The 12,478-nt window shown below is 41.3% G+C and overlaps 1 protein-coding gene across 1 annotated transcript in view; it reads right to left on the bottom strand.

Moving 5' to 3' along the window:
- LOC132771627 (solute carrier family 9 member C1-like) overlaps positions 1-12,478 on the bottom strand; it is a 109,431-nt gene that overhangs the window by 65,222 nt on the left and 31,731 nt on the right. Inside the window, exon 12 of the mRNA XM_060769856.2 lies at positions 8,227-8,367. Coding sequence (XP_060625839.2) covers positions 8,227-8,367 — 141 coding nt within the window. The remainder of the gene's footprint in view (positions 1-8,226; positions 8,368-12,478) is intronic.

Below are 12,478 nucleotides of genomic sequence, written 5' to 3'. Positions count from 1 at the left end.
ATTTGACTTATCTTGTTCCCTTTCTTTAACTTCTTCAAGAAATAATGGATTGTCGTCTGATGACTCAGATAATTCCAGCAATGACTCTCGATGCTCATCAATACTCATTCTTGTGTTTGGTGAAGAAGGTCCTTCTAAGGGGTCTTCATAGTCATCATCCACGTGACTTGGTTGTTTGCTTCTAGGATCTCTATTCCTTGTACTGTCAGGCTGCCATGCATATGGATTGGGGCCTGCGCAGAAAACCATGTGCCCTTGAGGGGTTAGTTGCCAATAACCTTCCTCAGGGGGCATGGGAGGACGCCAGTCCTGGTAGCCTTTTCCCTTCCTTGATACTTTAGGGTGACTTTCATGGGCTTTTGCCCTGCGCTTCCTTCCCCTCTTAGGAGAGGGGGAGGAGCTTGAAGAGGAGGAGGAGGAGGAGGAGCTTGTGGAGCTCCTTGACACGGACCGCCTCCGGCATCAACATCTCTCCATTACAGTTGGAGGACTACGCGATGGTGGACGCGCTCTCGCACGCTTTGGGAAAGTTTCACCATATGGTTTGTTCTTCTGCATCGATACCGAAACCATCGGTATCGGTGCTTCTGTGAGATCGTGGCCTCCACTCAGGGCTCTCATCAAGGTAGGTGGTGATTCAGTCGTATCTGTTTTGGCCATCTGGCCCTGGTTATAATCCACGGGCGCTTTAAGGGTCGCCCCTTCATCCCCGGTTTGATTTTCCTTTGGTAAGGAGGTCTCCTTTGCCGCTTGCTCCTTATCAATCGCAATCTGCGGCGCCATCTTTCCCTCTCGCGAGGGAAGAAGCGCCTTGGTTCTTTTCTTTTTCTTCAACGCGGATTGCGTGTCCTTGGGGCACGCAGCCGCTTGGGTCTTTTTAATAGTCTTTATGTTCGGCATCCCTTCCTCTTCTTTTTGTGGCATCGGGAGAAGGGCTTGCTCGTACAAGGCTGCTTTCAGCCTCAATTCCCTGTTCTTCTTAGTCTGGGGTGTAAAGGCCCTACATATCTCAAACGCCTGGGAGAGATGCGCTTCCCCCAGGCATGCCACACACTGAAGGTGGGAATTATTGTCTGATGTTTTATTCGGACAAGATACACATTTCTTGAAAGATGTTGTCATTTTTAAGTATATTAAATAAACTTATCCGATGCTGCCGTTTTGCGGCGGATTTAATGAACTGGGTCGTAGCCCCGCGGTTGGGCTATTTATAGGAGTGAGGAGAAAAGGGCGGGGCTACTCTAACTGTCAGTTGGGAGTTAGCTCGTGAATGTTTGTTGCTGCCTGCGCGCGCGCAGGAATTACCACATGTGTGATTTACAGGCTAGCCACACGGGGAAAATACTCGTAAAAGCCTAGATAAAAATGGAGCACTGTGTCTCCATGTAGAGTGAAATATGACACTTTTCAATGAAGTACACTTCACTAGCTCTCCTATTTGAACTTGCAGCCACACAAAAGTTAGCCCACAACAGGCCACAGATAGCCAAAGGATCCAGGAAAAAGGGATATCAGTTGAGTAAGAAGCACAGTGAGGTTGCAAAAAGGTAAAGATGCTCTCAGAAGTTCTAACTGTAAACTTCAGGACCTAAGACCACTTTGTCACATTGAATGCTTACAGACCACTTCCATCCCTCATTCTCTCTTCTAGAAGGGTGGAGTAAAAACAAAATCACAGGTCATCAGAACATGCAGGAATAAATGACCAAACAACAGATTTGCTGCATCGATAAGATAGCAACCATCTCCAGGAAGAGAAAGAATGAAAAACAACTGACCCAGACCCTGTTATATTTTTATTATCATCACTGTGAGGCGTGGGAATAGTTAAAATCTGAAGAGGAAGCGTCTAGCAACAGACATTCTATCACAGACTACTAATCCATTCCCACTCTCCTTCAGAAAAGATAGCAGAAATATCCATTCACCATTTGCCCATAATGGAAAAGATCCTGCATCTCACTCAAGATCAATGTCTACTCCTGTGAAAATGACATAATGAGGCATGGAAGACCTGTCGGCAAATGAGCTGTCACTGCCATCAAGATATACCGGTAATACTGCCTGGCTTGTACACCAAGAAAGCATCATCCCATAGTAGCAAAACTATTCTTCAAGAGTGGCAAGGTTGTTGCTCTCATAAAAAACTTACATATAAAACTTAATGGGTCACCTGGAGAGCCTCAGTTTTTGCTGCTCTGTCTCCGAGGGCCAGCTGTACAAGGTTTGTAATGCACATACTCATTTCAGTAGGAGGTTTAGTCTGGAAGGTGTGAAAAAAAATAACAGCAGGGCAGAAATATCCTTTGCTGTCTGCTGTGATGCATGTGCAATATTTATCTTTTTGTTAGAAAACCTCATTGATTACACTCACAAGTGAGAACTGGTCTCTCTTGGAAGAGAAGGTCAACACACTGCAGATAAGTATTTTGACTCTTCAACACATAAGATAACACAAGGACTTCCTGGATACAATAGAGGGAGAACTACAGATGGAAATACAATAATCATAATCAGTTGGAACAATAATTGGTTGGAAAATTGTGCTCAGACCTTTGATATTTGTGGCTGTGCTTCAAATTAGTGGCTGTGCTTCAAACTGGAAGAAGGTCTCAAGTGGAGTGCTGCAGGGTTCCTTCCTGGAGCCAACACTCTTCATTGATTCTTTTAAATGACCTAAATCTCTGCTTTTTAAACTGTGGGTCCTGAATCCTAATGAGGTCCCTTTAGCTCCATGTTGGGGTCCCAAAAAATATGTCAACAGTAAGTTTTCTGAATGTCACCTACTGACAGTTTTAGACATTTACACAAATGAGTAGATGTTTACAGTGGACTCTTCAGAGGACGCTTCAGCTGAATTTCATAAAATCAGCCTATTTAGCAAGCCTTGTAAATGCTGATTTATTTATCAGCAAATGTTTGGGTTTTATATCTATTAGGCTTGTGCACAGATTTGGAGTGGTCGGTTACCTTTGGCCATTCCAGCTTGATCAATTTGGTGGGGTGGCTGTAACGGCAAGGGCCCAGCCATCACATTTTTTTCGTCTGTAATGCGACCACGTGGCAGGCGATCGCTGGTCCTCCTCCCCTATTCGGCATCACAGTTGAAGACCCTTGAAGATGGCCCGGAAATTACAACTTGTCCAACGTTCAGCAGCCAGACTAATAACTGGGGCAACTTACAGGGAGCAGTCAACCCCCCTGTTTAAGGAGCTCCACTGGCTGCCGTTTATTTTCTGGTCCCAATTCAAGGTGCAGGTTATCACCTATAAAGCCCTAAACGGTTTGGGACCCGCCTACCTTCGTCACTGTATCTTTCTCCATGAACCAACTCGGGCCCTCCGTTCTTCTGTGGAGGCCCTTCTTTCTCGCTCACTATCTGGAGAGATTAGGAAAGCCCCTTCCCTAGAAACCTTTAAAAAGAAGCTCAAAACCTGGCTCTTCCGCTGCGCATTTGGTGAATATATTTACATCCTTGCATCAGTGTTTAGTTTTAACGGTTTTGTTACTGGTGTACATTCCCCCTATGGGAAAGTTTTGCTCCATGACCTCCATTATAATGAGCTCTCCTCCGCAAATAATCTGTCTTTGTTTTATCTCGCCCAAGTTTTTAATCTGTTTTTAACCAGTTTTTATTTTATCCATTACATGTAGCTTGCCCATGTTATTGTGACTGTGTTTACTGTAATCTTATATTGCCATGTTGTCTTTTATTTTATGTAATTGCGTTATTATTGTTCATTATTTGCATTTTTGGTTTTGTTTTATTTTATGTAATTGATGTTTTGGGCTTGGCCTCATGTAAGCCGCACCGAGTCCCCATTGGGGAGATGGTAGCTGGGTACAAATAAAGATTATTATTATTATTATTATTATTATTATTATTATTTTCCTTTATTGTCTTGATTCTTTTTATTTAGTGGAACTGACTGGGAGTTGGGGATATGCAGGATGGGTGAGCGGGATGCGTGCACACGTGTTTGGGGGCTTGGAGTCATCCTTTTAGCTTCTTTTTCTCCTTCCCTTCCTCTCCTTCAGAAAATACTTCAAAAAGATAATAATTATTATTAATAACACTGTTATAGAAATTTTCAGTTTTTCTCAGTTGCGGAAACGAAATGTGCCGTTTCTTAATAAATGTAACATGCTGAATTCAAATATAATAATTAAATGTGTTAATTGGCTCTGGTTTTTATGCAACAGCTATTTCAATTTTCTCCACAATAGGTAATTTGTTAATATTATGATAATGCACCTAACCTTACTGCATGTATATAAACCGTGAATTTTAGTCAAATTATATTGCCAATAGTTTATACATGAGAAATATTTAATTAGTCTATTGTTTATGTTTGTGCAGCAAGAAACTATATTAGTAGGCCTAATGCAGTTGAAAAGTCTGAAAGTTTAAATGTCGCTTTAATCGTGACTTTAGTTTATATCCTGTTTGCTTCTCTTGACTTTTCTTTTGTATTCAAGGAAAGGATTGTCTCTTACAATGCTCCAGCAGTAGTCTGACAGCATTGACGGAGTCCATTTGCCTTGATATCCTTTTTCCATAGTGGCAACTTCTTGATGGAAACGCTCACCATGCTTGTCGCTCACTGCTCCACAATTTGATGGAAAGAAATCCAGATGCGAGTCAAGGAAATGAATTTTTAATGACATGTTACATCCAAGACGATGGTAGGCTTGGAGTAGTTCTTCAACTACTTCCTTGTAGTTTGATGATTTGTTGTTTCCAAGAAACTTTGATGTTACTGACATGAATGATATCCACGCAGCCTTTTCTTTTCCTTTCAATAGAGATAGAAACTTGTCGTCGCCCATAACTTGACGGATCTGTGGGCCAACAATTCCTTCATTTATTTTTGCAGCACTAATTGATGGAAATTTACCTTTCAGGTACATAAAAGCTGGTTTATTCTTATACATTGCCTTGACAAAGTTTTTCATTAATCCCAGCTTTATGTGTAATGGAGGTAATATGATCTTGTCGCTGTTTATAAGTGCCGGATGTTTTACATTTTTACTTCCCGGCTGCAATGTCTGCCTTAGCGGCCAGTCTCTTTTGATGTAATGCAATCCTCTGGCATGACTGTCCCAGTCACATAAAAAACAATACTTAGTATATCCACCCTGAAGACCAAGTAAGATAGCAACAACTTTTAGGTCACAACAGACTGACCATTGATGTTGATCGTAGTTTATGCATCTTAGAAGCTCTTTCAGGTTTTCATATGTTTCTTTCATTGCAACTGCATAAGCAACTTGAATAGATGGTAACTGATTCCCATTACGCAGTAATACAGCTTTAAGACTTGTTTTGGAAGCGTCAACGAATAACCTCCACTCTCCGGGATTATAATTAATGTTGAGGGCCAACATTAAATCGCAGATATTCTTACAAGCAGCAATATCACCTTCCTGGTCAAAGAGTGGAAGAAGGTCTTTCTGACGGTCACGGTATAGTGATGTACGAACATCATCTGCCAAGAGATTCCATTGCTTCAGTCTTGAACCTAAAACCTCGGCCTTGTTCTTAGGAAGATCCAGATCTCTTATTAGGTCGTTGAGTTCCATCAGTGTTATGAGATGTGGTTCATTGGATGTGAATGGCAGAAAATCGGGGTCAAATAAGGCTATTGGATCATTACTACAAGCTTCGCCTGGTTCTTTCTCACTGGAGTCAATTACGAAAGATTCAAGTGCTTCTGGAATTGGTAGTCCTTCTCCATGAGGTACTGGACGCATTGCTGAAGGAATGTTGGGATACTGAATAAACGATTTCTTTCTCTTTGTAACACCTTTCTGAATTGGAGGCACCATACAAAAGTAACAATTACTGACATGATCGGTTGGTTCCCGCCAAATCATTGGCACTTTTGCACACGGCACTACTACTGCATCATCAAACTTTCTAGAATATTCTAGAATCTTCCATAGTGTAAGTCGCAACATGCATTTTTTCAACCATACGTGACCGCTTATATCATAAAAACTAGAGCCAATATACATTTTTAAATGTCATTTTTGTTTTCAGCACCCCAAAATCATAAAAGAACAGCTGTTTTCAGGCCCGCAACTTTTTGTCCGTTGAACAGTGTAATAGTAATCCCAACAAACAAAAAGAGAAGACTCCTTCTCAGAAAACTACCACCACCTAGTTACCTCTCCTCTAGAGTAGAAAGAGTAGAAAATAGAAACAGCTTCAAGGAAGCATTAAACCCAAAGCAGAAATGAGACTGAAGCATGCCACTCCAGGCAGGGCCTGCAGTAGAGAAAAGAGAGGGCTTTTTAAGGAACCCCAAGAAGGATAGCTCCAAGACATCGCTCTTCCTTCCCTGGGTCTCTTTAAAATGCCTTAGAAAGCTACATGTGTGCTGCAGGGAGAGAGAGAGCATGCACGCCTGCCTGCACCACCTGTGTCCTCTAGAGTAGATTTTTTTTTTAATGAAGCATTAAATCCAGTCTCCTCTACAGACAGAAGGAAAAGGATCGCAGAAAAGAGTGGTATCTCAACTCTTGATGCTTGTAATCCAGGTTTTAATGAAGTATATAAGGACAAATAATGGGAAGGGGAGCCTGGGAAGTTTCCTCCATAATGGGATGGATAGGGTGCTTTCTTAACCCTGGGTGCTGTTGACACCCAGGGTCCCTTGAAGGGAAAAAAGAAAAGAATCCCAGGAGGGGTGCTTTCTTAACCCTGTAGCTGATACTCAAGGTCCCTTGAAGGGAAGAAAGGAAAGAATCCCAGGAAGGGTGTTTTCTTAACCCCGTTGATGACACCCAGGCTCCCTTGAAGGAGAAAAAATAGAAAGGATCCCAGGAAGGGTGCTTTATTAATCCTGTTGCTGACATCCAGGCTCCCTTGAAGGTTTAGCCATATTTTTCGGCTAGGGACTGAAAACGGCTCTCCGGCTACCCTCCCATTTTTGGGAGGTGCACGAAAAGGGTTACGGGGGTCTACCAGAATCTGGCCAGCAGAAATTGATCAAGGTTAAACTGAAATACACAAGCTTGATACCTACTTTATACACCTGAGGTCACATAAAAAATTCTCAGGCCACAAGGGGCTCCATGTGGAAAAGTTTAAGAAGCTCTGATCTAGGTGATGGGGCAGAGGAGTCAAGTCATCAAATTTGCAAATGATACAAAACTAAGAAGTATCTTATGCATTAGAAAATGGGGAGAGAATTCAGAAGGACCTTCATAATCTAGAAAATTGGACTGAAATTATTAAAATGAAATTCACCTAATGTAAAATTCTGTATTTGGGCCAAAATAACCAAATGCCAAGTTACAGAATGGGAGCTACTTGGCTCAGCAATACTACATGAGATTATTACTGATGCTGCAAAAGTGACAGCAAATACTATCTTAGGTTACATTAAAAGAAGTAGAGTTTTCAAATCCAGGGAAGTAATAATCCCACCATATTCTGTGATGGAGTACTGTATAGTTCCAGACACCTCATTTTAAAAAGATACAGACAAGCAAAAAAGGGCAAATAAGATGGTAAGAGATATGGTGAACAAAACATATGTAAGGAAGTTGAAGGAGCTAGTCACCGGGAGTTGCGGCCTAAAGGAACATGGTAGTGTCCTAGTCTCTGGAGGGAGCCAGTCTACTTCAGAACCAACATGAAATGCACACACCCTTCTCACGAGGATGTTTAAGTGACTTCTTCAAAACTCTTCAGTTTACTCCTATAGAACAGGAATAAGGAACTCAACTCATTCATTCACTGAACCAACAAAGATCTCTGGATACAATAACTACATTTGATACATTTTGGATACATTTGAGCTAGTTGCTTTACTCTATTCCATGTTATTCCAGTTGTTCTCAAAGTACGGCTCCGCGAAGCAAACTCAGGGGCAACCCCACCCCCACTTCGAGAGCACACAGAGACAGGGAGGGAGACACTGTTTGGCTAGTTGCTCCCCCACCACCTGTTGCTTCCCTTCTGTACATGCTTGCTGTTGGCAGGAAGCTCTTTCCCATGATGAGGAAAGAGAGGGAGGAGTGGCTAGAAGACTACAAGTTACAGGTAGATGTTTAAAATTAATAGTTGCAAAACACATTAGGAACAATGTATTTTCATTTTATATTTAAGAACTTCTGAATGTTAAGGTATATATTTAGGAATCGGGGAAAACTGTTAAATATATATATATATATACTAAAAATAAAAATATTCTAACAAAAATAAGAAATACAAACTATTTGTGCAGTTAAGAGGCGTAATCTAGCTTCTTCCATTATGTCAGCAATTTGTTGAGGACTCCTTTCAAATGTAATATCAGCATCGCAGTCTGGACATTTCAGACTTTTGGACAAATGACGTATTTCTTCTGCATCTAACTACAAAGAGCAAAGAACAAGAGAATACAGTTTGGTTGAAAATAGGAACATTAAATTAATGCAAATAATCAAAACTATATATAGATGATGATACTGGAATTCATATTTGCTTTTGTTTTTTAAATACAGTAGAGAATCACTTATCCAACATAAATGGGCCAGTATAATGTTGGATAAGCAAAAATGTTGGATAAAAAGGAGGGATTAAGGAAATGCCTATCAAACGTCAAATTGTGTTATGATTTTACAAATTAAGCAACAAAACATCATGTTTTACAACAAATTGACAGAAAAAGCAATTCAGTACATGGTAACGTTATGTAATAATTATTAACATTATTATAATAATTATTAACATTATTCCAGGCAGGAGGCAGACTGAGTTGGATAATACAGAGCGTTGGATGAGCAAAGGTTGGATAAGCAAGACTCTACTGTATATACGAGGGGTATTTTTTAAGTAAGTTCCGTTTTGTTGTAGACACTAGTAGTTCGCGCGCATATCGCAACTAGCGCGTACGTTGTGTACTGGCATGCCTCGGGAACAACTGTGCTCAGTTTCCGCTCTGTAGCTAACCTGTACGGTTCTGTTCTGTGCTTTAAACATGTTTAAGACTATCAACTCACAGTCCGCATGTGAGGTTCGCTCAGTGATACAGTTTTTGTCAGCAAGGAACCTGCCTGCTGCAGAAATTCATCGACAGATTTGTGAAGTATATGGTGATACTGTTATGAGTGAAAGCAAAGTGCGTAAGTGGGTACGACAATTCAAAGATGGCCGTGACAACATCCATGATGAGGACCACTCCGGTCGCCCTTCTTTGATTACAGTGAACTCTTGGTTATCAGAGCAGGCGGCACGTTTTTATGAAGAGGGTATTTTAAAATTGGTTCAGAGGTATGATAAGTGTTTGAACAAACTTGGCAACTATGTCAAAAAATAGAGTGAAGTATGTACTTTCTGAAAATAAATTTTACTTTTTTGAAATAAACTTTCATTGTGTACTTATGTTCAAACGGACCTTACTTTAAAAATACCCCTCGTACATGAGTGATTCTGTGAACCTGGGAAGAGATAGGTACAACTGTATGAAAGTGAATGCAGGTAAGGGAAGAATGGCAAAACATTCAATGACTTTCCCTAGGTCTGGAAATCATTTTGGACTGGTTCACTAAGATATTCAGATATACTAACTGAAGTAATACCCATATCCTCTCTCTGTGCCCAACTGAAAGTGTTTCAAAAAGTCTTATTCTTATGTTCAGACATCAATTCCCGCCTTCACCAATCTCATGGTGCCACTTTGAGCTAGTTGCTTTACTCTATTCCATGTTATTCCAGTTGTTCTAAAAGTATGCTCCATGGAGCCCTTACGTCTCCGCGAAGCAAACTCAGGGGCAACCCCGCCCCCAATTCAAGAGCACACAGAGGCAGGGAGGGAGACACTGTTTGGCTAGTTGCTCCCCCACCACCCGTTGCTTCCCTTCTGTACATGCTTGCTGTTGGCAGGAAGCTCTTTCCCATGATGAGGAAAAAGAGGGAGGAGTGGCTAAAAGATATGTGCAACAGCAGGGCACCACCACACACCCAAATTGGAAGACAAAGGACAAAACGACAAGACTTGGCCCAAAGCAAGGCTGTGAGGGGACCAGAACACACATACACACACCCTCACTCACACAAGGCCAGACAGTGGGAAGCCACCATTGTATATTATATTTTCCTTTGCTGCCTCCAATTATTTATTAAAGGTTTATTTTGCTGCCACCAATTTATTATTTCATAGGCCACCTCCTTCAGTGGAATTTTTAAAAAGCCGCACAAAGACTTCAGTTGAAATGAAACAGGAGTATGTTGTTTATTTTGAACAGGCAATACACGTAATGGTTTCCAATAACTTGTCAAGCTTTACTTCTTAGAGGATGGTACTTTTATCTTGAGTGTCTTAAAACAAAATTCCACATGCACAGAAATCCAAACAAGATCTTTTAAAATCTTTTCAAATCTCCCATTCTCCCACAACACTCTAATCACTACAGAGGCCTATTAACAATTATCCTTGAAGAGGTATGTTTCATGAAACAAACAGTTCCCAACTCTCTTCCTTTCTTTCTTCCCTCTTCAAAACTGACTGTCTTCTTCCCCACCAAACTTCTAACCAAACTAAAATGGTTGCCTCAGCTTCCTCTCTTTGCCTCTGGCTCCACCCATCTCTAGTTACTAAGCTCTTCCCTCCAATTTCATCAGCCAATCAGACTGCACTTTGGGCTATTTGGCTGCCTGTTTGCTCCTCCCCTCAGCCTTTCTTAGCTTTAGCAAGCTGGGCCTGTTTTCTGTGTTTTACACCAGCCCTTTAAGGTAGGCCAATCCATTACAATATGCATGCTCACCACGAATGTCCAGCACACAATTCTCACTTCCTTTCCCTGCTCGCATTCCTCCTTTTTCTGTCAATGCCCACTTCCCTCACCTGGCGCATGTACTCTGAGCTAATGTACTCTGCAGCGTTCCAACAGATGCTGGGGTGGGCAGGCAAAGACGAGAGCATTTGCAGGTGCTATATGACCCCTCTGCTCGGGCCCTTCCCCCATCCCCATCTTATTCATGCCCAGGGGAAGACTGAGAGGCAAACCGGAGATTGGTGAAGGAAGGAGGGCGGGAGGTGGGTTGATTAGTCAGTAGCCCCTTTCATTCTCCCTTACCGTCCCCTCCCGTCTTTCAGTTGTCATCTAGGCCTTTGCCTAAAAGGCACTGCCACTCCTTATGTGAAAGGAAATAGCCCCAATGTCCTACCCCATAAACCTGCAACCCCTTTCCTTCCTTTTCCTTTCCTACCTTCCCTTCTCTGGCAGAGTAAGTGAGTGTGCACACCTGACCCTCCAGCCACCATGAGTCTTTTTAAATATTGTTTCCTTTATATATAATATAATACACTATAAAAACATTTCCCAATTATAATATCAACTTTAATAATATATACATTATATAATACAAACATTTCTTGGGGATCAATGAGGAACTATTGCTTCAAAAAGGGCTCTGCAGCTGAAAAAGTTAAAGAACCCCTGTTGCAATCAATCCTGTTTAATTCACTGATTATAACAAGTTCCTCGCAAAACTGTCTGCAGCTGCGGTTGAAAAGGAACTGAGGATTTTTACAGCAACTGGGGTATGTATGACCTATGGAGACAGAAAATTTAGAATACTAATATGCCTCACAAGCTTCTCTGTTCAAGAAGTGCTTCTATATCTATCTTATACAGATGCTGCAGAGCAGTTGTACTTGGAATCAGCAGAACATCCAAATGAGTTACAATAGTCAATATCACACTATCTTGAATTGTCAGTCAAGTGAGATCCTTCTCTTGTAACAGATTTAAGAGTGGACAGATCAAGAGACCATCAAACTATGTGCTTGAGAAGAAATACAGCATCCCCTAGCACTCAAACTACAGTAGATATGGGCCTAGAAGTAGAAATATCTCAAAGAGACAGCCAATATTGAGAGCACCATTGATACCACATCCACTGTTGATACCAAAATCGTCACAATAAGTGTCAAAATCAATGTCAGTATTGAAACTAATATTGCTTTCAAAGTTGTCCTTACAACTCAAAATTATCTTTGATTTCTGATGAGCAGGAAGAGAATGGAAAAGATTCTGCACCCCACTCTCAAGATAAATACTAAGGCTTTAATGCTGTTGCATATTGAGAAGATGCGAACACAACGATGGACAGGGTATAGGGATTTTAGCTCTGAAGATCCCCACCGCTATCAGCAATTTCGAGGAGGTGCTTGTGTGTTGCTGAGGTTGGCAACGGCAGACCCTAATAATGGAGGTATTTTACCTCAGGCACCTTTTTAATCTCACCGCTGCCACCAATTGTACAGATGTGGATGTTATGGAGGGAATTTACCTCAGGCCTCAATTGTGTAGAAGAGTATATTATGGAGGAGGCCAATTATTATTTGTAAATTAAGGTAACTGCCACCAACGTGAGGTATTTGAGGTACCACCGATGAGATCTGGCTCTACAGACGCAGATTAGTTGAGATGAGACGGTTTTCAACAAAAGATAACAGGTTTATTGTGTACAAAGCATATG

The sequence above is a fragment of the Anolis sagrei genome, chromosome 1 (genome assembly GCF_037176765.1).
Source record: "Anolis sagrei isolate rAnoSag1 chromosome 1, rAnoSag1.mat, whole genome shotgun sequence".
In the NCBI taxonomy this organism is placed as follows: Eukaryota; Metazoa; Chordata; class Lepidosauria; order Squamata; family Dactyloidae; genus Anolis; species Anolis sagrei.
Note: the sequence above shows the minus strand (reverse complement) of the source record. Positions and strands in the feature narration are given on the sequence as shown.